Source organism: Triturus cristatus, chromosome 5_1 (assembly GCF_964204655.1).
Source record: "Triturus cristatus chromosome 5_1, aTriCri1.1, whole genome shotgun sequence".
NCBI lineage: Eukaryota > Metazoa > Chordata > Amphibia > Caudata > Salamandridae > Triturus > Triturus cristatus.
Genome location: NC_140587.1, coordinates 581080732 through 581105274, shown reverse-complemented (window position 1 = coordinate 581105274; position 24543 = coordinate 581080732). Strand labels below are relative to the sequence as shown.

General features: G+C 46.8%; 1 protein-coding gene across 2 annotated transcripts in view; it reads left to right on the top strand.

Annotated features, from left to right (window-relative positions):
- SGK3 (serum/glucocorticoid regulated kinase family member 3) overlaps positions 1-24543 on the top strand; it is a 498190-nt gene that overhangs the window by 304341 nt on the left and 169306 nt on the right. For both annotated transcript variants that reach the window (XM_085605508.1, XM_085605509.1), the window contains exon 16: positions 13340-13435. In XM_085605508.1, the coding sequence (XP_085461634.1) occupies positions 13340-13435 (96 nt within the window). The remainder of the gene's footprint in view (positions 1-13339; positions 13436-24543) is intronic.

Genomic DNA, 24543 nt, shown 5'->3' with positions numbered 1-24543 from the left:
CGAGTTCCAAGAATCTTCTGTCAATGTGGAATGCTACAGATACACTGGCTGAATTAATGACTAAGACATATAATCGATCTAAATGTAACAGATGCCCTTCTCTTCAGTAGCATGGTCTGTAAATCGCATATTGTTAGTCTCATTTCTCAAGATTCCTGTTCAACTCCTGTTAATAATCAAAAAACAGCATTGAAAGAGAAAGTCTTCGAACAAATAAATATTGTCCATAACAAATAAGCAACACCAACAGCGTGTGCAAACTCACATCTCCACAGGTTATAATAGTCCTCTACCAGCGCATAACGCGACAGAGATACTGGCTATATTTTTAGACAAAATATATAGTTATTTTCAAACAAGCATGCACTTTTAACGTCAGTAGCATACATAAACCCCACATCACCTCCAGTTATAATTGTTCTCTACCAACGAAAAACGCTCGAAGAGTGAAGGTCAAACTGATGGGAAATGTATACAATCAATCCAAATGCAAATATATCCTCATGAATATTCAAAAAAGGATTAAGTCTATTCTTTGATATTTCAGAGAGCATCTGTAAATTCAAACTTTAATCCTGCCATTTCACAAGTTGCACTGTCAAACCCACCTTCCTCATTATTAGTATGGCCTCTTCAATAGAATAGTATCCCTCACTCATGTCATCACACATTCTACTCACAACAAGGGGTGGCACCAATAGTCCAATCTGTCCCTCAACATACTGAATTGTCACTAAAACAGCAGAAACCATACAATCGCTACACTAAAAGGAAATGATGTATCTACTCAACTCCATCAGTACCGCTTGATAATTCACTATCTTGTCTCAAGGGGGATTGGCTATCAGCCATGGGTATCGATAACAGCAGAGCTGGTACTCTTAGTTATGTATAAGGCAGAAATCTATACTACCTCTGCTAAAATAAAACCAGCCTGCAGAGATTATATCCCCACCCTCTCAGTAAAATGTTAATTTAAGGGCAGTCTCAAATACTTTAAGTGTAGAATGTAGTTCATGGTCCGAATTCAAGTGAACATCAGCAGTTTGAAGTCTGTTAATCCACAATATTTCCTGTAATCTCAGTTTCTGCTCTTTGTCTCCTCCCCTATTGCCCAATGCAACGTGGTGGATTATTAGCATTTCCAATTCCATTGTTGTCCTCTACTTGCTGTGTCTTAGCAAAATGTGTATTTCAAATACTGATTTTTAATTGTGTTCATGTGTTCCTTTCATCTCTTCTTATGTGGTCTTTTAGTTGACTCTACAAACAAATGATAAGATACACACAATAGGATGTATTGCAGTTAAGCAAATTCCTAATTTCACATTTTTTGGACACTTCAAATTTATCTGAAGCAACCTTTAGGTTTTTCAGATAACCAATTTTTGTGTTCCAAAGTAGTGTGCTACTTTCTGGAAAGCGCTTTGACACCTTGTCAGGGGTAGTAGGTGCTATATAAATACATTTATAATTACAATTCTCATAATTAATATTTGCATAGCTAATGCAGTCACTAGAGCTCAGAATTTTTTTGAATGTTTTGTACTTTCTAAACATCATATCCGGTCTAGAGTGAATAATGTTCGCCAAATATTTATCTGTATTCAAAACGTTCCAATGTTTTTTCAGGATAATAAAAATCCTAGCGCAAAATTCATAATAAATCTTACATTGTTGTTTTTTGTAAGGTCAGTTGTGTTGGCAGGGTATGCCCAGACGTGGGTCCCTTGCTCACTTTGCCACTGGATTCAAGCTAGCCTGGCTGATGAAGGGTGTTACCCAGAAACCGGTCCCAGGATGCTTGTTTCCGGTTCAAGGAAGACCTGGCTTGGCAGTTCGGGCTGGACTGTTCCCATGAGGCACAGGGTCAAGACTGATTTGTATATAGCTTGGTCTGAGCTGAGGTGGCGAAGTGAGCTAAAGAATGATGGTGGATTCAACCCAGATCTATGACTGGGGGTGAGTGTCTGAAAAGTTTCAGCTCTCCGTCCATCATCTCCTTGTGTTTGCTTTGTTCGCCCTAATTTGGCAGGGTATGCTCAGACGTGGGTCCCTTGCTCACTTTGCCACTATGAATGACTCACCAATTGGCTTAGTAAAGCTTCCAAGGTGTCTTTATTTGTGAGTATTTCTGCAAGGTCTCTGAAAGAATGCAGGCTACTAAATATCAGCCTGCTTTATTAAGACACTTTGTCATCTACAAAAAGTCCTTACAAACTGTAAGAGAAAGTAACACGTTATTTATGATTTTAATAAGGCATTATAACACACACCACAGTGGGAACAATGGAATGTAGCTGATGCATGAAGTTATACAAATCAGGTGACTTATCAACAAATGGTCAGGCACAAATACCTTGTGCATGTATATGTGAGCTCACTAGCTGCATTGTCAGTCTTGTATGTAGGAACGTTTGTACATATGTTTCTGATGGATACATCTGCCAGTGGATTTCTCACCTTGTGAATATCCCCTGTGCCAGCATTCCACGGAACTTTTTTCCCCAGCTCTCTACGCCGACGTGGACGTCATAATGCTTCGGCTCTGCTCGCGACTCCGTATGATGTCACCGGAGCCATAAGAGAGCGTGATGACGTCAGTTCCCTTTTTTCCACGCCGTCGAAGCGTAACGGTTTTCCAGTACTCTCCTGCTACTTTGTAGTCTTGTAGTGGTTATTGTTTCTGGATTCACCATGTCTTCGACGAGGAAGTCTGGTTTCAAACCTTGTAGGGAATGTGGGGGCCACATGTCAATGACTGACCCCCATGAGGATTGTTTGTGGTGTCTTTCTTCTGACAACGACGTGGAGGACTGTTCCAGCTGCAAAATAATGAACCCCAAGGCCCTGAAGGAGAGAGAGGCGAAACTCTTCATGGCCAAAGGAAAGAAGAGGTAGAAAGAAGCAGAAATCGAGGCCGGAGTCGTCGACTTCGCATTCTTCGAAGTCGAAGAAACACAAGAAGAGGAAGCATAGCTCTCAGCGGCGGTCCTCGAGGAGTAAGACTTTGAGGTCGCCTCGACGTCGAAGTAAGGATCTTGTATCTCCTTCTCCATCTCCTAGGAGGTCTCCAGAGAGGTCGCCTTCGCCGAAGCGGTCCCCGGCGCGGTCCCCGGCGCGTTCCCAGGCGCAGTCTCCGGCGCAGTCACCGGCGCCAGTGGAGGCTTCTGCTTCTGACGCTGAACAGGAACAAGAGAAAGAGCTTTCTCCAGGACCAGCTGATCCTGCGGCGCATGGTGAGGACACTTCGGCTCCGGTTCCGGGTACTCCTCGACCGGATTCGGAATCAATTCCTTATCCGCAGTTCCCGGCGCCGGGTGCGGATTCAACGCATTTCCTTAATGCGATGTATGGGATTTTTCAATGGGCTGCCTTCCTATCCGGCGCACCATCTGGTCCCGTGGGTCCTATGGCATACACCTTGGGAGTGCCACAGCATTATGCTCAGGCCCCGTTTATGCCCTTTTTGCCGATGGCTCCTTCGTGGCAGTTTCCGGCGCCGTCTGGTGATCCATCTCGACTTCGGCTGGAGCGGCCTTCTTCGGAGCCTTCCTTGACGCCGTTGCCGACTCCTTCGGTGCCGCCGACTCCACGTTCGGTTCCTCCGACTCCGCGTACGGCGCCACCGCCGCCGGTTCCTCGGATCCGTTCAAGGAGACAGGCCCAGAGAGTCTTGGAAGAGGAGCGTTATAGGGAGGAAGTGGAAGAAGGTGAGGTGGACGCATCTTCTGATGACTTTGAAGGCATTCAGGATGCTAGTGGTCTTGATACCACTCCGGAGTGGGAGCATTCTTCGACTAGGTCTTCGCCACCGCAAGAATTGACCCCCTATCATTGTTATCAAGAAGGCCGCAGAGTTGCTGGACTTGCAGTTGCCCTCTGCTGAATATAAGCCAAACCTCCTGACTGAAGTCCTGCATTCTCCAACTTCGAATGTAGAACCCTTGTTGTCTTTTAATGAGGCTATCTTAGAGCCTGTAATGGATGTTTGGCGTAAGCCACTCTCTTCGCCTGCAGTCTCCAGACAAGTGGCAAGGAGGTATAAAGTGGCTCCGGGAGATCCAAGCTTTCTTTCTTCCCACCCTTCTCCAGAAAGCCTTGTGGTGCAAGCTTCATGTTCGAAGCATTCTTCAGGCGCCTTCCCTCAGACTCCTGCGGATAGAGATTCCAAAAAGACTGATCAAGCAGCCAGAAAGGTCTTTTCTTCAGGGCGCATGGCGCTTAAATCTACTAATGCCACTTGTTTACAAGGGGCGCTTTGTTCATGCTCTGATGGAATCTATTTTTTTCATGCCCTTTGGTGTGATTTATCCTACTACTAGAGATATATTTCTTTTTCTTTTTTTCCCCGAGTTTGTTCAATATGTCTCTCCTTCTTATCTGAGATCTTCACATCGGGGGTGATTTTCCGTACTAGCTACCTTGGTACCTTTTGGACCTTGTTAATTTTGAACGTCCTATATCCTTTGTTAACTGGAATTGATTCGGACAGATTGATACAGATGCCTTTTGAAGAATAATGTATTAGAATATATGTATTTGTTTTTTGATTAATTTTGGTTTGATTGCACATTCATCTTCATTTGATTGATTCTAGGTTTTGTTCTTGTCCCCAACTACCCTTTGGTCTATGCCCTGATGAAGTTGGGGCCCCCCCGTGGGTCCTTACCGAAACGCGCGTTGGCGCTTAATTCATCGACCTCTCGTTTCCTAGAGTATCACCCAGCTTCTCCTGGTTGATGCATTGGTTATAACACCCATTTGAGCACCAACGGATAGCTTTTTCCATCTTGACCTGAATTGCCGGTTTGAATGTTGTTTGGATTGATTGCTTGTGTGCATGAATTAGATTCACGTGTGGGACATTGAACAATGTTTTTGATTTATATATATTTATATGTATGTCTTTTTTGATTAAATGTTGAATGTATATGGATGTATTAACCTATTTATTTTCTGTAAAAATTGAAAATAATGATATGACTAAAAATTAAATAAAGAAGAGAGATATATTTTTATATCCATAACTTTTGTTGGGTGTCCTATGTTATCTAATTTGTCCATTCTCTTCCAGTTTAGTATTGTCTATAACCAGGGACCTATTTTTTAGGACCATATATACTTTTTTTGGACAGGTATTGTTTCTCTTCTTACTGATGGAATCTATGAAATTATTAGCCCCTAAGCTGCCAGAAGGAGAGAAAGCTTCTTTTATGGAGGTGGTCACTGACACTCAGGCTGCTGCAAGGCAGGTAATTCAGTCCGGACTGGACACGGCTGATTCTGTGGCAAGGATAATGGGGTCTTCGATAGCCACTAGGAGACAAGCGTGGCTTCGTTCTTCTGGCTTCTCTACTGATGTTCAAGCCACTTTGGTAGACTTGCCTTTTGATGGAGAAAAACTTTTTGGCGAGAAGGCTGATTCTGCCTTGCAAAGATTTAAAGATAGCAGGGTTACGGCGAAATCTTTGTGGCTACAGACTCCTGCTAAGGGATTTGGTCTTAGGAAATTTAGAGGCTTTGGGAGATCCTCTTTTCGTTCCTTCCGGCAACCTCAGCAGCAGCAGCAGCAGCAACAGCAGCAGCAGAATCCCCTCTATAAGTCGTATAGAGGAAGGCAAAGGGGACGAAAAGGTTCTGGCCGCAACCCATCTTCATCTTCTGCCTCCTCTGCACCCAATGAAGCTTCAGGGAAGCAGCCCTAGATCCCCCATCCTAGATAATGTGAGACCTGTGGGGGGGGTCGGGTGTCCCACTTTCTGCGAGGTTGGAAATCTGTCACGACCGACCTCTGGGTTTTAAACCTCGTGGAGACTGGGTACGCCCTTCCCTTTCGGGAGTTTCCTCCCCCTTACCCTCCTTGCCAGGGTTTTTGCTCGGAAGACCATCTGCTTCTTCTGCAGAAGGAGGTTCTTACTTTGTTACAAAAAGGTGCAATAGAGGTGGTTCCGGAGCAGGAAAGGGGTCAGGGATGCCACTCCCGGTATTTCCTGATTCCCAAGAAGGACGGCAGATTGCGTCCAATCCTGGACCTCAGAGAATTTTTACCTGAAACAGGAGAAATTCAAGATGCTGACCCTTGCACAAGTTCTTCAAGCGTTGCAGCAAGGAGACTGGATGGTGTCGATCGACTTGCAGGATGCATATTTCCACATCCCAATCCTGAAGTCGCACAGGAGGTATCTCTGTTTTACGGTTGGGTCGCAACACTACCAGTTTGCGGTCCTCCCGTTTGGTCTTACCACCGCACCTCAAGTCTTCACGAAGGAGATGGCAGTGGTGGCTGCTCATCTTAAGAGGTCGGGGATTCCAGTTTTTCCATACCTGGACGACTGGCTTCTGAAAGCGAAGTCCCCGGAGATGGTGCAGAATCATCTGCAGGTAACATCTCAGCTGTTATTCGACTTGGGTTTTTCAATCAATGTGCCCAAATCTCACCTGGTGCCCTCTCAACGCAACCTGTTCATAGGGGCGGTACTGGACACTACTGTGTGTCGAGCATTTCCTCCTCCTCAAAGAATTCTCGACATTCAGGAGATGATCCCTTTATTCCAAAATGGAGCGGTTGTTCCAGTTCTGAAGGTCCTTCGTCTGCTCGGTCTGTTCGCCTCTTGCATTCTGTTGGTCAACCATGCACGCTGGCACATGAGAGCGCTCCAGTGGTGCCTCCGCAGGCAGTGGTATCAGCACAAAGGAGAGCTCAGGGAGTCGGTCAGGATCTCCAGAGAAGCTGCAGCGGATCTATCTTGGTGGAGCGCGGAGGGCAATCTGTCTCAAGGGAAGCCCTTTCATCTACCTCCATCGGTGGCCACAGTGATAACGGATGCATCCACTTTAGGGTGGGGTGCGCATCTGGGGGATCTGGAAATCAAAGGTCTTTGGTCTCCAGAGGAAAGGTTGCTTGACATCAACCTTCTGGAATTGCGGGCGATTCGTTTGGCGCTCAAGGCCTTCCTCCCTTCCCTTCGTGGTCAGTCGGTTCAAGTCCTGACGGACAACACTACCGCGATGTGGTATGTCAACAAGCAGGGAGGAGTAGGGTCGTTTCGTCTCTGCAGGGAGGTGTTACGACTTTGGTCCTGGGTTCAGGATCATCGGATTTGCTTGATGGCAAATCATCTGGCCGGGGTGCTAAACGTTCGTGCGGACAGTCTCAGTCGGCAGTTCTCCGCCGACCACGAGTGGAGGCTTCATCCGGAGGTGGTTCGTCATGTCTTTCGGACGTGGGGAACACCTCGGATGGACCTATTTGCCACCCGCGAGAACGCGCATTGCCTGTCATTCTGCAGTCTCCAGTTTCCGATGCAGGGGGCATTGGGGGACGCGTTTCAGTTGAGTTGGGGCTCACAACTCCTTTACGCGTTTCCTCCCATACCTTTGATTCCTCGGGTTCTGAGGAAGATTCGCCAAGACCGGGCCCAAGTTATTTTAGTCGCCCCGGATTGGCCAAGAAGGGTGTGGTACACAGATCTTCTCCACCTCTCCTCGTGCCCTCCGCTCCGTCTCCCTCTGAGGGCAGACCTCCTCTCGCAGTCGGAGGGGCAGGTTCTACACCCCCACCTCCAGAGCTTACACCTTCATGCCTGGAGATTGAACGGGGCAACCTGAATTCCTTCTCTCTCCCGCCTGATGTGGTGGGTGTTATTTTATCGGCCAGGCGACACTGCACCAAGTCCATTTGCTCCTACAGGTGGTCTAAGTTTGTGAAATGGTGTGGGGAGAGATCCATTGATCCTTTAAAGGCCCATCTTTCCAATGTGCTTCAGTTTGCTCTTTCCTTGGCTCAGTAGGGCTGTGCTGTGGCCACGGTTAAGGGCTATCTGTCGGCCTTATCGGCTTTTCTGTGTCTTCCAGATCAGCCGTCTTTATTTAAATCTCCTATTGTTTTAAGATTTATCAAAGGCCTTACTAAAAGGTTCCCACCTACTCCTTTTGTAATGCCACAGTGGGACCTTAATCTTGTCTTAACTTTCTTGATGGGGTCCCCTTTTGAGCCCCTTCATAGTTGCCCTTTGAGGCTGTTGTCTTTTAAGACGGTCTTTCTTGTAGCCATAACCTCGGCAAGGAGGGTGAGTGAGCTTCAAGCTCTTAGTTCAAAACCCCTGTTTTTATCCTTGCATGCTGAAAGGATGGTACTCAGGACCAGGGCTGCTTTCCTACCTAAGGTAGTTACTCCCTTTCATCTGGGGCAGTCTATTACTCTCCCTGTTTTTTATCCACCTCCTCATCCCTCCAAGGAGGAGAAAAGACTTCATTGTCTGGACCCAAAAAGAGCTGTAAGCTTTTACTTGGACAGAACGAAAGACTTTCGTTTAGACGATCAGCTCTTCGTGGGCTATGTTGGACATTCTAAAGGAAAAGCTGTGCACAAGCGCACTCTGTCCAGATGGATCATCTTAACCATCAAGATCTGCTACGCCCTTGCTGGTAAGGTTCCTCCTGAGGGTATTAGAGCTCATTCAACTAGAGCGAAGAATTCTACCTTTGCTTTGGCCAGGGGTGTTCCTGTGGCAGACATTTTCAAAGCCGCGACTTGGGCCTCCCTCCATACTTTCGCAAAGCATTATTGCTTAGACTCTGAGGTGAGGAGGGAGGGCAACTTCGCGCTCTCTGTCTTGCAAGACTTTTTGGTATAGGAAGGTGGACACCCTCCTCCGGGATTGGGACTGCTGTGGGAATCTATTCACAAGGTAAGAAATCCACTGGAAGATGTATCCATCAGAAGAACAAGTTACTTACCTTCGGTAATGCTTTTTCTGGTGGATACAGTATCTGCCTGTGGATCCCTCATTAGCCCACCCGCCTCCCCGTTGTCCACCTTTGTATACCTTAAAGGATGCCTTGTTTGACGTGTTGTTTTATCTGGTACACTTTTAGGAAATGCTTTTGTTCCTTAGCTTTCCTTTTTTATATATGTACTATGTATATTTGTTCGAATGTTGTATACTGTGTGTACTTTGAATCTGTTGTCGGTCCACCTGTTCGCCTCGGAGGCACGGAAAAAATGGGTGGAACTGACGTCATCACGCCGACGTGGCTCTCTTATGGCTCCGGTGACGTCATACGGAGTCGCGAGCGGAGCCGAAGCATTATGACGTCCACGTCGGCGTAGAGAGCTGGAGAAAAAAGTTCAGTGGAATGCTGGCGCAGGGGATATTCACAAGGTGAGGAATCCACAGGCAGATACTGTATCCACCAGAAAAAGCGTTACCGAAGGTAAGTAACTTGTTCATTTGGTATTTCTGTAGTGCAAATGTAGCCAAAAAAGCAGTGGAGTACTGTACAGAGTCAAAGACATGCATAAAATCAACGAGTGGAAGGAGAAGGTGGGTGGGTATTTAATGCATTGTGATGTAGTGTTCCTAGAAGAGAAGTCTTCAACTCTTTCCTAAATTGCAGCAGCAGTTTGGACAGTCTTCATGGGTGGAGGGGGATGTTCCGGATCCTGGGTGCATAAATGGAAAATGCCTGCTGCCTTGTTTCATTTTTACACATCTTAATCTGCAGACTGATGGTGTTCAGGCTACAGGAATTATGATGAACACCAGAGATGGTGAACGTGTGTGCAAGATAAGTGGGGATGCTGGTTGTGATTACTTTGTAAATGATGCCGCTGGGTTTATTATTTTCACCGAATCTACTATAGCTCTTAAAGACTCTGGAGGATGGGTAAGGCATGTAACATAAACTGTACATGTTGTGGTGACCCAGACTGGTCGGGTACTTTTACCATATGATATTGCAATGCCCCTATATAACAAATAATTGGCTAGTGGTACCCAATACACTGGCATGCGTGATATATGTCACTACTAGCATGGATCCCAAGGTGACATTATTGAGAAAAAAAGGAAAGTTGGGCAGTCTCTAGGACATACAGGATTCTGGTGGGAACCAGCTTTCTTGTAGCCAAGAGAGACATTGCCCAGTATTGTAGACGTCCGGAGCCCCCACCCCTGAAGGTCTGGTCTAAGGGTATGGACTATTGTGCGAATGCTGAGACTAATTTACAAATTGAGAGGATGTATACGTAAATACCAGCTGATAGAGAACCTCAGCTATCCAGGCCAACAGACACTGATGATGAGACCGGATAGGGTTATCACTGATTTCTCTATAACATCTTTGTACGCTGTGGTTCTTCAAAGATTGTGCTGTAATTATTTCTGCTACGTTAATTGCCATGGTTTACAGATATACTGTATACTGTTTTATTGCAATGCAAAAAACATAAAACAGTATATTTTTTTTAAACAGTAAATGATGCAGCTGGCTTTTGAACATGGTGCAGGCTGACGAGGGGAGCCAATGGAGTTCCATCAGATGTGGGCGATGGATGATCCTATTTTTTCAGAGCCTTTGTTGCAGTGTTTAGGATGTCATTGTAGAGTCAGGGAGGTCATGGAGAAGGGTGTTAATCACCATGCAGATGTGAGAATATGAGGACGTGAACAACAATTCTGACATTTCTTTCTGGAAGAAATGGTATAACTTGCTTTAAAACAGAGAGCTAGTACCAGGACATTTTGGTGTTTTTTGGCAATGTGTTCCTTGAGGGTGAGGTTGGTGTCCAGGGTGATTCCAAGTGACTTGGCATTTTTGAAAGTTGTGGTTCAGAGCTGCAGGTGTTGACGTGTCAGAAAATGAGGAAATTGTAGTTAGGAGTATCGATCAGAAGAACAAGGGGAGAGGTGTGGCGCCGCGGCCAGGGCGACGGACGCTGGGGATCACGGTTCGATCCCTGGCTCCGGCGGCAGGTGTCTGCCCAGCACCATGCGACTCTGGGCAATAGCTCGCTTAATCTTCCCAACGGCCCCCAGCACCGAGATACCCCTTCGGGGGGGATTTGTGCGCTATACAAGTACTGGATTTACATTTTTTTTAATTTTATTTACCTTTTGTAATGTTCTTGCTGGTGGATATTCTATCCAACCACAGATACTTCAACCCCTACCCTTCTCCCTGTTGTGAGAAGTGGACTTTTCGTAGGTAATAAGGCTCCCAGTTATAGTTTGCACGCTGTCTTTGCTCAATAGTTTCGCTCTGCGTCATCGGGTGCAGAAAGTTTCCATGTATAAACTGACCTCAGCGCGCAAGGGTAGCATCGATATGCATCTCTGTCATCAGCCCGCAGGCGGGAGGGTGTTGTGATGAAGACCAATGGTGCCACATACTTGTGTGCAAGAGCTATTGCCGAATTTTGCGGGTCCAGTCTGGCACATGGGGAGCTTCAAAAGGTGAGGAATCTGCAGTTAAATGGAGTATTCACTAGGAAGAGCATTGCAGAATGTAATTAACTTGGTATTTCATTTCATAGCATTTGTTGGACCTGGGAGGCTAAGACTATATTGGGGCACCAGAAATAGACTCCCCGGTCACTCAGATGTATATCAATAGATTTACAAGACTCCACTAAGTCCCAGGAATTTGTTTTAAAAGCTAAACAGTACACAGATGCAACTTAATTTTAAGAGTCACTTGAACGAATAAAAACATTACTTCTGAAAGCGCACCCCAGCACTTAGCTATTTATTTATATATTTTGAAGTTTACTATAGTTTCAATCGACTTAAATAGGTGTTGGAGCACTTTCACTGAGAGTATGTGCTTACTTTGTGCAAGCAACTTATGAAGGAACAATTTCCAGAGTTAAAACAAAGAACAAAACATTAAACATGTGATAAGGTTTCCTGATTCTCTGCAGCATTTAGTATCAAATTGAGAAGTGGTTGACAGTTCCTCTTCTACAGTTCCAGTAGAATTCATAAATGTAATACAGCATCCTTGCAATGTCTGTCCGATGGGCCCATGCCTAATATGGTTTTCCAGGTCTCAGTGCTTTGAGCGAGAGCAACTTAGTTCTTTGGTCTTCCTCTCATAACAAAGACGGGCTCCTCTTTTGCTTGATATATGACATCCTTCCATGTTCATGTGGGATATTTCCCAGTATGGTGTGGAGAAGCCAGGATACCCCAGTGCTGGCAAGCTGAGCCCTTTATTTAAACCAAGGCCCTCCTGCATACCTTGCTCAACCATGACCCTTGTGGCTGGGCATGAAGTGCTATGAGTGGGACCATTGGAGTCCCGCCTCCTCCTCTATTGACCCAACTTATATCAGGAGCTTTGGGACGGCTGAAAGAGGATCCAGTGTTGAGGGGAGAGGAAAAGAGCAGATTGTTGTTCCACAGAAAATGTTTCCTGTTTGTTTATTGTGCTTGAGGTTTAAGCATTACACAGAAGGTCTCCTCAATTTTCACTTCTGTTAATGGATAAATGTTAATTGAAAATAAAATAAAATGTTCAAATGTCTAGTGTCTCTTGATGTTTCCTCTATGGCAAATCTAACTGTAATGGCACAGAGAGCAGAACCTTGTAGTTTTTAGTCCTCTGAAATTACTTATATTATGAACTTCCAGGTTCTCAGGCTCTATCCAGTCTTTAAGCAGCTGAGGTAAGGTTAGGGCTGCTACAGGAGTAGGTACTTTTATCTCAAAACAAAGAAAGAAAACGGGCCTTTTTGGCCTACAGGCCCTACTTACTCTTGTAAACTAGATTTGTTTTTAACAGCCACTTTTAACGGGGACTTTTAAATCAATCATATGTTGAATAGCAAGCTTCAAAAGGAATTGAGATTTTATGGTAGAGGTTCTGTCTTATTGTCGTTAAGAACAAATATAATCAGAATTTCTCTGTATGTAAATATTGACTTGTTTGTTTCTTGGCCGTGCATCAAGAGTCATGATATTGGAGTACCATCTGTTTGTTGCATTCCGAGCTTGTCTTTGTTTGGTCGTCAAGTTTTGCATTCTAAGCATTACTTTGATTTCTCTGCAGTTATTTGTACAATGTCCTGTTGCACCTGCAGATGAATGTGGGTAACACTGTCTGTGAGGTGTCGGGATCCTCATACCTCTATGATATTGCGCAGTGTCTCTGCTGCATGAGGAGGCTCTTGCTGCTCCCAGTACCACTCATCAAGCATTTTTTTTGTCTGATGACTGCTAGAAACTCCCCATGCCTTCAAGCAGTTCTGTGTCTTGTGGCTCACAAGTGCTCATCAATGTTTATTGGAGCCACACCTAATTCCCAAATAACTCTCTGCCAAATCAACGTGAGTCCAGGAATATGTATGCATTATATATTGTGCTGCACCTTTTTGTTCTGTAGTATTTAAACCACAGCTTGTCATGGCCATCCTTTTCTTAGGGTTGTAAATTGAAAGCTCTGTCATTACATGCATATAAATGGATTCAACTGCCATATTTTTATATGTCTTAATGTTCATTTGTTTAAGAAGTAAATGAATATTAATAGTCGATCACTGTATCTGTTTTAGTACCTTGCCCCTGAAGTGATAAAAAAGCTGCCATATGACAACACAGTTGATTGGTGGTGCCTTGGTTCTGTCTTGTACGAAATGCTTCATGGATTGGTGAGTAAAAAAAAATAAATGTTTTTTTCCCTTAAAATAAAAAAGTCTGTTCAGCTTTACATATATGTGTAATACCCCTTGATTTTATGGACTTTTAAAGTGCATAGTTCATTCTAGTCACAGATACCTTGTTATTTGCCAACTGAAGTGCTGGAAGTCACAAGGTCTTGCATTATGCCACACTGTATACAGGAGGACTTCTCTGTTGGTATATAGATCGGTGGTGCTGCTGCTGCTTCAGTTCTGAATTACAGCTGACCAGTACAAAAAAAGTGAAGGGACCCAATGTTAAATTAATAGTTAAGTCAAGATTTTTATGAATCCTTTCATGAATAATCAGGCTCCTAAAGTCTGAGCATTATGTTGTAAACAAATTGTATTCGTCAAAGACACATCCAGCGAAGCTCTGTGACCCAGAGACTTCAACCATATCAAAAGACAACATACCAGCTTTGACATTTTTCTCATGAAGTATCGTATACAGACTACAAAAGAGACATGCAGAACCAAAGCAGTCCCCTCCCTTAAAAAAACAAAACACCACCCCCCACCCCACTCCCCCACCCATCGCACTGTCCATCCAGTCAAAGCAGCAGATCTATGCACGACTACTATTCTGTTCCGTCCATGACCCATACCCCCCAGACCCGGCTGTGCCTGGTACTCCAGTGTGCCATGCCTCTTTAAAGCTAGAGGGAGATGGTCCACCACCCACCAAACTATTCCTCCAATATGGTCTCTAAGTCCAGTCCCCTGTAGTCCGCCCAGCGCTTCCATATTTTATAATGTTTACGGGGGCAGCCCCGTGCCACATAGATGGGGGCCTCCAGTCCCATACAAAAATCGAGACCGGTCTTCCAGACAGATAGTGAAGGTCGCCTTCCACGCCCTCGCTATATCTCGCTTGGCTAGAGTAAAACCCAGGAGCATCAGATGGCGCTTATAGACATTGCCCCCTATATCCTCCATCACATGCAAGAGCACCAGTTTGGGGGACCGTGGGAGATCCCAACCCAGCACCTTTGACAGACAGGTCAAGACCCCCCGCCAGAACCTAGTTAACCCAGGGCAGTCCCATATCGTGTGTAGCAGCGTCCCCTCTGCATTCAGGCAGTCTGAGCATTATGTTAACAATCTGAATATGTCTATCGACAGAAAGAATGAGCCTTAGGAGCATGTGTTGCAGTCAAGTTAGGGATCCTAAGATACAGAGATCATAAGTGAAATACGTACGGTATGTGTACATGTCCACTAACCCATTTTATCCATTAGATGTGCCAAGATTGTAATTTGTAATCTATTTCCCAACTTCATCCAAAGTACATTAATTACCTAGGATATAATTGTATCAAATGTTTGGTGAGTAAAAATGTGGAAAGGAACTCCACATAAGCCCCCTTAAATCTCCCCGCAGGTCCTCCCTTAACTTAGTGATTCCAATGTAGATCATGTCACAATTAGAAACTGTGAGGATGCACATATTGGATTGATTCCTTTGCAGTTGCACGTGTAAATGTTTTAGCTTCAGGGCTTTCAAGCTTAATGCTCAATATTTTGTTATAATTGAAGGTGTCTGATCAAGATAGTGGATGCTCTTTTATAGGGATCCTGTCACTCTCCTAGACATTCTGAAATGAATCTGTATTTCATCAACAACTTGGGTCCCTGATGTGGTGAATCTCCTTAAGGTGGTGAAATGCTGCACCTGGCTGTGTGGTTACCCTGTCCTTACACCGGTGCTATAGTATAGCTAAATCCAGTGCACACATACAGTATGTATGTGTGCACGAGATTTAGCTACACTTGTTTGTGGTAGGGTTTCCCTACACATATTGAGGGGTTACAAGGGTCTCCCCTTCCTAGGCAGCACCATACGCACTATTGCGACCCACATACACTAACGTAAATTTGCTGTGCGCCATTACTTCCTATACACCAAAACCCTCAACCTCCGTTACCTGTGCTATAGTAGACTAGATGGGGTCTGGGCTCTGAGATGTTGCCTAGGATATCCGCAGTTAGCAAGTGGCTGGTGGCAAAGAGAAATGGGACAGGGGTGGGTGAACCCAGTTGTGATCCACTATACCCTTTCAAACTATAATAAAAGAAATGTTATGCGTTAATAGATCTGCAATGTTTAATGAATACAGTACATGGTTGTAAATGAAAAATGCGCACTCTGATACGTAAATTCACAAATGTAATGGGGGCACATAAGCAGAAATATGCAAACATTATGTCATCTCCTAGGGCACCTGTCACTCGTGGCCAGGTGGTTCTGATCTGACTTGTATCAATTGGAATACTTCTGGATGTGGTCAGATTCTTGTGAAAGAGGTGTGACAGAGGTCAGATCCTGGTGCGAAACATTTTGGGGGCTCACCCCATTAGTGGATGGTAGTGCTGTGAGCTCTTGAGCTGTATCTGTGTCCTACGACATGTCCATGAGTGGCATGTAGTGACCAGGACCCTGCCTGGCATGGTCCTGGATTGTCTGACTCCAAGCGTTCTTATCTAGGATGGCTGTCCTTGGTGACAGAGACACTCCCCCACCACCAGCAAGTAAGGTCAAAGACGAAACTGGACTGTTCCCAATCTTGGAGCTACAACAGCTACAGCTGCCTGTGGTGACACAGCATATTCACCCAATCAGGACTGGGGGGCGGAAGGACAGCTGACCTGTACAAAAGCAATTCTGCAGGCTATCCAGACTACTTTCACCACCTGAAGGCATAATTCCAGGAGGCTGGCATGGACATCACTCTGAGTTAGGATCTGAGTAATGCTGTCCACTGGGTTACTAAAGCACAAGACTACATATGTGACCTGTTCTCAACAGTGCTGTGGCTTACTAGCCATTGGAAGGTCCTTGATAAGTGGGTCGAAGATGCAAAAGTATGAGTCTTATGCCAGACCGCTCAACCCAGTACCCAAGCTATCCCTAAGCTTCATGACATTAAGCTTTTAAGCCGAAATCTCCTTTTTGAGGTGCCGTGGAGGCTATTTATTACCAAGATTCTTAATTACCCAGATGGAGATGAAATAGTCAGAAGTGTGCTGACATTGGAGCAAGTTCCCTATGGATTATGATAGTCGCAAATTACACTAAATTGGTTCAGCAACAATTGAAGTTACTGAAATGACAGAAACTCTCCTGTTACTGATGGTAGGTATGAACATTAAATATAGTGAATGAAGGGCCATGTGTCAGGGGCAATTGGAGACCTACCCAGCTGAGCCAGCCAGGTTTTTGAATATGAAATGATGAATCTGTAGAACACAATGGCCACCTTTCTAGATCGTTTAATGAACTCTGCATGTATAACGGTGCTAAAGCTGCACCTTCCCAGAAAGACACAATCATTGCCCAATAGATGTGTATCCTCTAAAAGCAGGGTATCTGAAGCATAGAGCTTAGTTGATTTCCCACCAGCAGTTAGTCTAAGCTTGTCATTGAGTCTATTAGCATTTCATGATGCAATCTTTTTTTTTTTTTTTTTTTAAACTTTATTGTGCAAATTAGCATCATTACAAATATGGGTCTACAACCACCAGGGCCGGCCGCTAATATATGCATGTCAATTACATGACGTCACGAAGCAGCGACTGATCCCCAGAGGCTCAACAGGGTTACAGGAGACATTGTCTGCAACTCAGAAGCTAGGCAGGATACAAATATTTTTAATTTTAAGGGAAAAACACAAACAAACAAGGAAACAAAACTCAAGGCGAGAAACAGTCTAGACGGTGTCGAGCGCCGATGGGGGGGGGGGGGGGGGGGGCAGCGGGGAAGTCAGAACAATCAGACAAAAGAGTGCAGTATTCCAGGAACCTCAGGATCAGGGGGACAGAGAAATGTCCGGAGTATCTACAAAAGGGGGCGTACAGATGTTACCTCGGTAGGTGTTCCACTGACCCCAAATTCTACCCCACGCCCCAGGCTTACCCCGAACCAGATACACCGTCTTCTCTCTGAACATGCACCAGTCCATGTTCTCCTTCCACACTGACACCGTGGGAGGCCGTCGGGAACCCCAAAGCTGCGCAATATCCCTCTTTGCGATCATGTTCCCAAGTGCCGCCCACCGGGCCTGGGCGACGTTGTAGTCATTCGGCTCCCATACATTCAACAAACATCGACGAGCCTCAGGCAACAGAGCGACCCCAGTGACACACTCCATTACAGCATGAACACGGTGCCAATATGCCGCAACCTCGCGGCACTCCCAAAGTATATGAAGGAAGGTGGCGCTCATTCCACAGCCACGCTTACACAACCCATCCGAAGAAAAACACATCACAACCAAACGAGGACCCGTCACATAAACACGGTGAAGAATTTTGAGCTGGACGAGACGGAGACGGGCAGGGATGGCCACCTCTTTCGGGGAGGACAGTGCGGACTGCCAGTCTTCGTCATCCAACTCCAACCCGTCTCCGGTGCAGGCCTCCCTAAGACGCACCAGGAGGTCCGCCCGATTGTTGATTAATTTCTTATAAATCAAGGAGATCGTACTATCGGGCAGAGGACCATCAAGTATACGGTCCTCGAGTGGTGAAGATGCAGGGACTGTGGAACCAGCCTCGAAGACCGACAGCAAAGCGTGGCGAACCTGTGCATATCTGAAGAACTCCCTCTCACTCAACTCATACTCACTCTGAAGCACCGCAAAGGATTTGACCGCACCTTTCACCCAAAGATCACCCACTCTGCTAATGCCAATCGTATCCCAGTTCTCAAAACCTTTCGTTGTCCAGAGGCATCCCAATCTGTCCGATGCAAACAAGGGGGTCGCTCGTGTCAGACGATCATTCCATCCCACAGCCACATTGGCATCCTTCCACACACGTACTGCAATCTTAGTGGGTCCCGTTAGGTTCCTCCCCGCCGCCCGAGAGTAGAGCGCTCTGTTGAAGTAGCCACCAGGCAACTGATATTTGTCCATCTCGAAAGCCGGATTTGGACCGGGATCATACGTAGCATGGTTGATGGCGGACAACTGGGAGGCCCAATAATACCTCCTGATGTCCGGGAGCGCGATGCCCCCGTCATACCAGGGGAGAGTCAGTTTTGCAAGAGCGATGCGTGCGCGACCGTCCCAAACAAGTCTCCTCTGTAAACCCTCCACTTCCCGGAAGTAGGCCGCTGGAATAATATCAAAGGAGTTCTGGAGTGCGTAGAGAAATCGGGGCAGGGACATCATTTTAAAAAGGGCCGCTCGACCGAGTGGCGACAACGGCAATCTACGCCACCGAGCCACTTCCAACTTTAATCGCCGGAGAGGAGGAAGGAGATTATGCTCGTGGCGGACCGCCGGGTCCAACGATACGTAGACCCCCAAGTACTTGAAACCGGACCTCGAAATGTGAATGGGAAACCTATTCGGTAAGGGGGGAAGGCCACCAGAGATAACATACACACACGATTTAGACCAATTAATGATCAAACCAGAGTTTTTACCGAAAGAAGTGAGGACGTCGAACAGGACGTTAAGGGATTCCCGCGGGGAGGTGAGGTACAAAAGAATATAGTCGACGTACAATGAAACCCGATCCTCAAAGTCAGGGGCCCACTGAATGCCCTTTATCGATGGTTCCCATCGGAGCCAGGCTGCAAGCGGTTCTAAAGCAAGAGCAAAGAGCAAGGGGGACAACGGACACCCCTGCCTAGTACCCCCCCCGAGAGCGAAGGGCTGGGACACCCTACCATTGACAACAACCTGAGCCAGCGGATCCGTATATAGAAGTCTCACCCAACTAATAAATCCCACACCGAACTTCGCCAGAGTGGCCCAAAGATATGGCCATTCTATCATATCATAGGCCATCGTGGCGTCCAAGGAAGCCAAGATGGCCGGCTCAGAGAGAAACTCCGCCCTGGCGAGAACGCCATGTAAGCGCCGCAAGTTAAGAGCAGTGTTCCGGTGCGGAATGAAACCCGACTGATCCGGATGGATCAGGTCACAGATGACAGCGAGTAAGCGATTAGCAAGGACCTTGGCAAGAATCTTAGGTTCAGCATTCAATAGGGAAATAGGCCTGTAAGAGGCACAACGATCACGAGGCTTGCCCTCCTTAGGAATCACAACTATAGTGGCCAGACGCTGATCACAAGGGAGGGAACCAAGCTCACGCGACTCCAGAAACATATCACGGAGAAACGGTGCGACTTTATCCGGGCGCAACTTGTACAATTCAATAGGCAATCCATTGGGGCCCATAGCTTTGCAAGAACGAAGGGAACGAATCGCGGCAGCAATCTCGTCGGCCGACAACGATGCCTCCATGCGCCCTCGATCCTCCTCGGACAGGCAGGGCAGCGCAATGTCCCTCAACAAGAGACGAGAGTCATCCTCATCTCTATCAGACACCGGGGAGTAGACCACTCGAAAATAGTCAGCGAAACACTCCACAATCTCGCCAGGGTCAGTCACATGCACACCATCAGAATTCTGAAGCACGGGAACCACACGGTTCGCTCTCTCCTTCTTATCAAGCCATGCAATCAATTTACCCGCCTTATCCCCGACATCATACAGTCTGCCTTGCTGTTCCCTGTACATTGTCTTGGCAGCATCCGTAACAAGGGATTTATATTCAAACTGTTTCAAGCTAAGGGCGTGGAGCCTATCCTGGGTAACACCTAAGTCTAGATCAGCCTCCAACTCCAGTATTTCGGCCTCCAGCTTCACGACCTCCCCATTCCTAGCTTTCTTGGGCTCGACTATTAATGATAGGGCCTGTCCACGAATAACAGTTTTGAAGGCTTCCCAAAGGGACACTGAGGACAAAACAGACCCCTCGTTCTCCAGGAAGTAGTGGTCGAGCGACTTAATGAGGCTGTTCCGAGTCTTGGGGTTGCGCAGATGCCAGGGGTTAATAGGGGCGATCCGTCCCACGGCTTGCGTCCCAGTGTCGAAAAGAAGCCACACAGGGGAGTGATCTGAGATGCCCCGGGCCAGGTGTCTCACCTCCCCAACGTGGGGGGACTGGGCCGCGGGCATGAGGAAGTAATCAAGCCTGGAGAGACTCCCATGAGCCCCGGAGTGGAAGGTGTATTGACATTGCGTCGGATGCATTAACCTCCAGCAATCCACCAAACCAAAGGTGGCCAAAAACCCACCAAGCCATGATTGGGAAACGGGAAGGGCCCTGGGGGGGTGGCGATCCAGATCGCCGGATAGCACGGAGTTGAAGTCCCCACCCACGAGGAGAAGACTATCGGGAAGTTCCAGCAACATCCGACCAACATCAGAGAAAGTGGAGGCCTGGGGGAACATATATCGTGACTAAGGAAAGAGTCTTACCCTCCCACCTACCAGTTAGGGCGGCATAACGCCCTCTGTCGTCAAGGATGACATTATCAATCTCGAGTGGGAGGGAAGACCGGACCAGAATACCAACCCCTCTGGGACCAGTGGTGAACCCAGAGTGTGCCACAAGTCGGTACCCCCACCTATTCCTAGCATGACACACGTTGCCAACCAAATGCGTCTCCTGCAGGAGTACCACATCCGGCGTCAAACGACGCAAATATTGCAGTACAACACCCCGTTTAATACGATCCCCCAATCCATTGACGTTCCAAGATATCAACCTCAACCCACTACCCCCCATCCCCACAAGAGTTGCATGAGTCCCCCCACAGAGAGCAGGACACCTGAAACAGAGAAAGAACCAATATGCCACCTTGAGAAAAGAAAACACGAACACAAACACCCCCTCCCACCCCCCAACCAAAACCCGTTACAACTCCCCCCTCCCTGCACCCCTGCAGACTAAAAAGCCACCCCAAAATGCAGTGTGCCTGTCGCTCTAACAATCCCATTCTACAAAAAGACCCCGGAGGAGGAGAGAGGCCCGTCTCCACCCGCCACCCGGACACGAACTACTATAAGGCAAAATATACAAAAGAAGTAGAACCCAACTGAGCAATGTCCGATTGTCAAGGTTGGGGACCAAAGGGTCACTTCTGTGTAGGCTCACCACCCTCGGCCAGGGTGCCCCGTGCGATCGCCCCGACCAGGTAGAGAATCCAGCCAGTCAGTCACGCTGTCCGGACGCTTGAAAAAGAAGGTCCGTTCCTCGTATTCTACTCGAAGCCTGGTAGGAAAAAGCATAGCATACTTCAATCCCAGGTCCCGGAGACGTTGCTTAACCCCCTGAAAGCCCATCCTCTGTCTCTGGACAAGTTGAGTGAAGTCCGGGAAAAAGTTGACAGAGGAGTTTTCAAATTTCACCGGGCCGTGCACTCTCGAAGCTTGCAAAATCGCATCACGGTCTCTGAAATGAAAAAGTTTTGCGATGATAGGCCTCGGAGGAGCGCCAGGCTTGGGCTTACCGCCCGGGACATGATGTGCACGCTCCACCGTGAAAAACTTGCTCAGTCCAGAAGGGGCAAGATGGGTGAGGATTAGATCTTCGACCAGGAGGTCAACCGAACGAGTCTCGGGATGCTCTGGAACACCTATGACGCGAATGTTGTTGCGTCTTGCCCTGTTCTCAAATTCCTCCAGACGATGGGACATCAAGTCATTGGGCGATTTCAGATTGCCATGGTCTGTTTGAAGTTCCGACACATCGGCCGTGAGGCTGGAGGTCTTCAAATCCAAAGACTTCACCTTCTCATTAGTCTTAGACAGGTCGGCCCTGATTAAAGTGACATCAATGGCGACCGTGTCAATTTTACGAGCCAGGGCCTCATACTGCTGGCCGATGGTCTCCTTCATGCCGGTGATGGCGCCCATAATGTCCTGCAGGGACAAGTCAACAGGGGCAGAAGGGTCGTCTATGGCGTCCTCCGGGGTACTGCTGGAGAGCCCGGGGGATCCTTTGGCTTGAGTGTAACGGTCCATAACATTTGTCTGGAACGGTCCCCCACGAAGAGGCGTCTAGGTCTTCCGCTTCTCGGGTTCACCCCTGCCCGTCATGTTGGAAGATGCACCCCGGAGGGGCCCGCGAGACCTGGAGAAAATGGCCGCCGGCAGGTCGGGCACCAGCAGGTCAAGAAGCTGGCTCGTACGATCCGAAGAAAGTCACGACTTGACCCAAGAGGCTATAATAAGGAGGCAGCAATGACACTAAATGGAGGCTGGATTGGTCCCCGGCCGAGCGAAACGGTCTCTCAATCAGACCAAGTCAGGATCCGGAAACCAAACCGAAAGTGGGGGTACGGCCACAGATGAGGCCCACCGCCGTTGTTGTTCAACTACGTCCCGGCTCCACAAATCACCAAGTCCCCGGCACGGCCTCCAGGTGGGCCCCAAAAGTTCAAAGTGCTGTAATTCTGGTCGCCCAGGTCCGATTCAAATTCTGGAAAGAGTTATGGACTCAGTCGAGGTTCGCCTTCGAGGGTCCGTCCGAGAAATCAGGATATCATCAGGATAAATTGCGAGGAGTGGCGAGGGTCCGGGGAGCCCTGTGCACACGCGACCATCTTGGATGCGCGCTAAGCTCCTCCCCCATGATGCAATCTTGAGTTGTCCGTTTCTTTAGTTTTTAAGGTCAGTATTGCCACTGGTTCCCACGGGACTGACCATTGCGGGAGCAGACTTGAAAGGGGTGCAAAATAGTTAAATTCCTTGATAGGCTTACTGCTTCATAGATATGGAGCCCTAATCCAACACTTCTTTTACTCTTTCACTCATTCCTTGATATCAGTTGACATTTTAGTAATGGTCATCCAAATCCCCTAGTGTATGTTCTCTTTCTGGGACATATAGGTCTTTCTTTTGTATCAATCTCTTCTTTATGTCCATCACTGGCCTATCTAAAGTTATCACCACACATATTTTGGCGCAGCAAACTAATATGGCGCCATACAACTGACCCCTTTAAATGTAAGTGGCTTCTCAATGTATGGTGGCTCACTAGTGACAACATGGTTGATATCCATTGAGAGGAAATGGAGCAGTACTTTCATCTGAATGGGGAGAGTCAGTAAATTCCTCCTTTACATTATGGAAGGTCTTTAGGCGGATCTTGAGAGATAAAGTGATGGGATGCATTTCCAAACTGAAAAGAAATGAGCAGTAAGCTGCAAATTCTCTCGGGCCCTTGTTTTAAGTGTAGGTTTTCTTTCTCTGATGAGGCAGAGGTATTAAGTGATATAGAATGTGCTAGTCTGTGTCTCTGTCACATTTTTTGAATTAAGTTCGAGAGATCCGGATGGCATCCCACCATAGGGTCTAAGTTTGGGAATAAAGTAGACACAGTTATACACTGACTCAGCAAGAGCTAGTATGTCCAGCATGCAAAGGGAACATGTAACCTATCTGGTGAACTCACAGTGGGGCAGGGATTTGCTGACTTCTACTAGGGCCTGCATGAACATGTGGGGAATTTTCATACTGAGGCACTTCACCAATTTATGGATTACCTTCCTACACCTCCACTTTTGTGGGGTGGGAGGATTGTCCCAGATGGTTCGATCTCCAGTGCAAGAATAAACAAGGCCTTTCGATGACTAATATATGGTAAAACTCCAGTCCCTGACTGGCTAATAGCAGATTTAACATTTTTTAGGAAGCTCTTACAGAACATATCCAAACATATATGATGCCTCCATAGAAAGACTGCTCTGTCTCCAGATCTGGGAGAGGCGGAGGTCACAGTTTTCCTAAAGATGCTTCTCTCCCACGAGGTGTGAGTCATATAGTCTCCATTGATAAAGTTGAGATTTAAAGTCTTTACTAAGATCCTGCCAAACTGCCTCTTTTAGATAATTTCATCATTGGTTCATGCGGAGCAGAGACACACTATATGGTGCGGGCACAATGCTCTGCCTTTGATTGGTTAAATTCAAGGCCCATTAGCCATACTGCTGGTAAATTTGGAAAATGTGTTTTACTGCCTGGCAAGGGATTACCTATTTGCAGTCTTTAAGAGGATGAATCTGGACTCTACTTTTATTATGTTCATCTGTTATACAGTCCACAGAAGACCATAGTGAAGGCTGACAGAATGTCTGCTTTTTTACTGCTATTAAACCAGGATCCTGCTGTGGTACTCTATATCCCTTTTCTCTATCCACGGTCAATAGAGCCTCTTGTAATGTGAATCTGATCACAGGGTGAAATGTGATGCTTCGAAAGGGCCCATGGAATAGC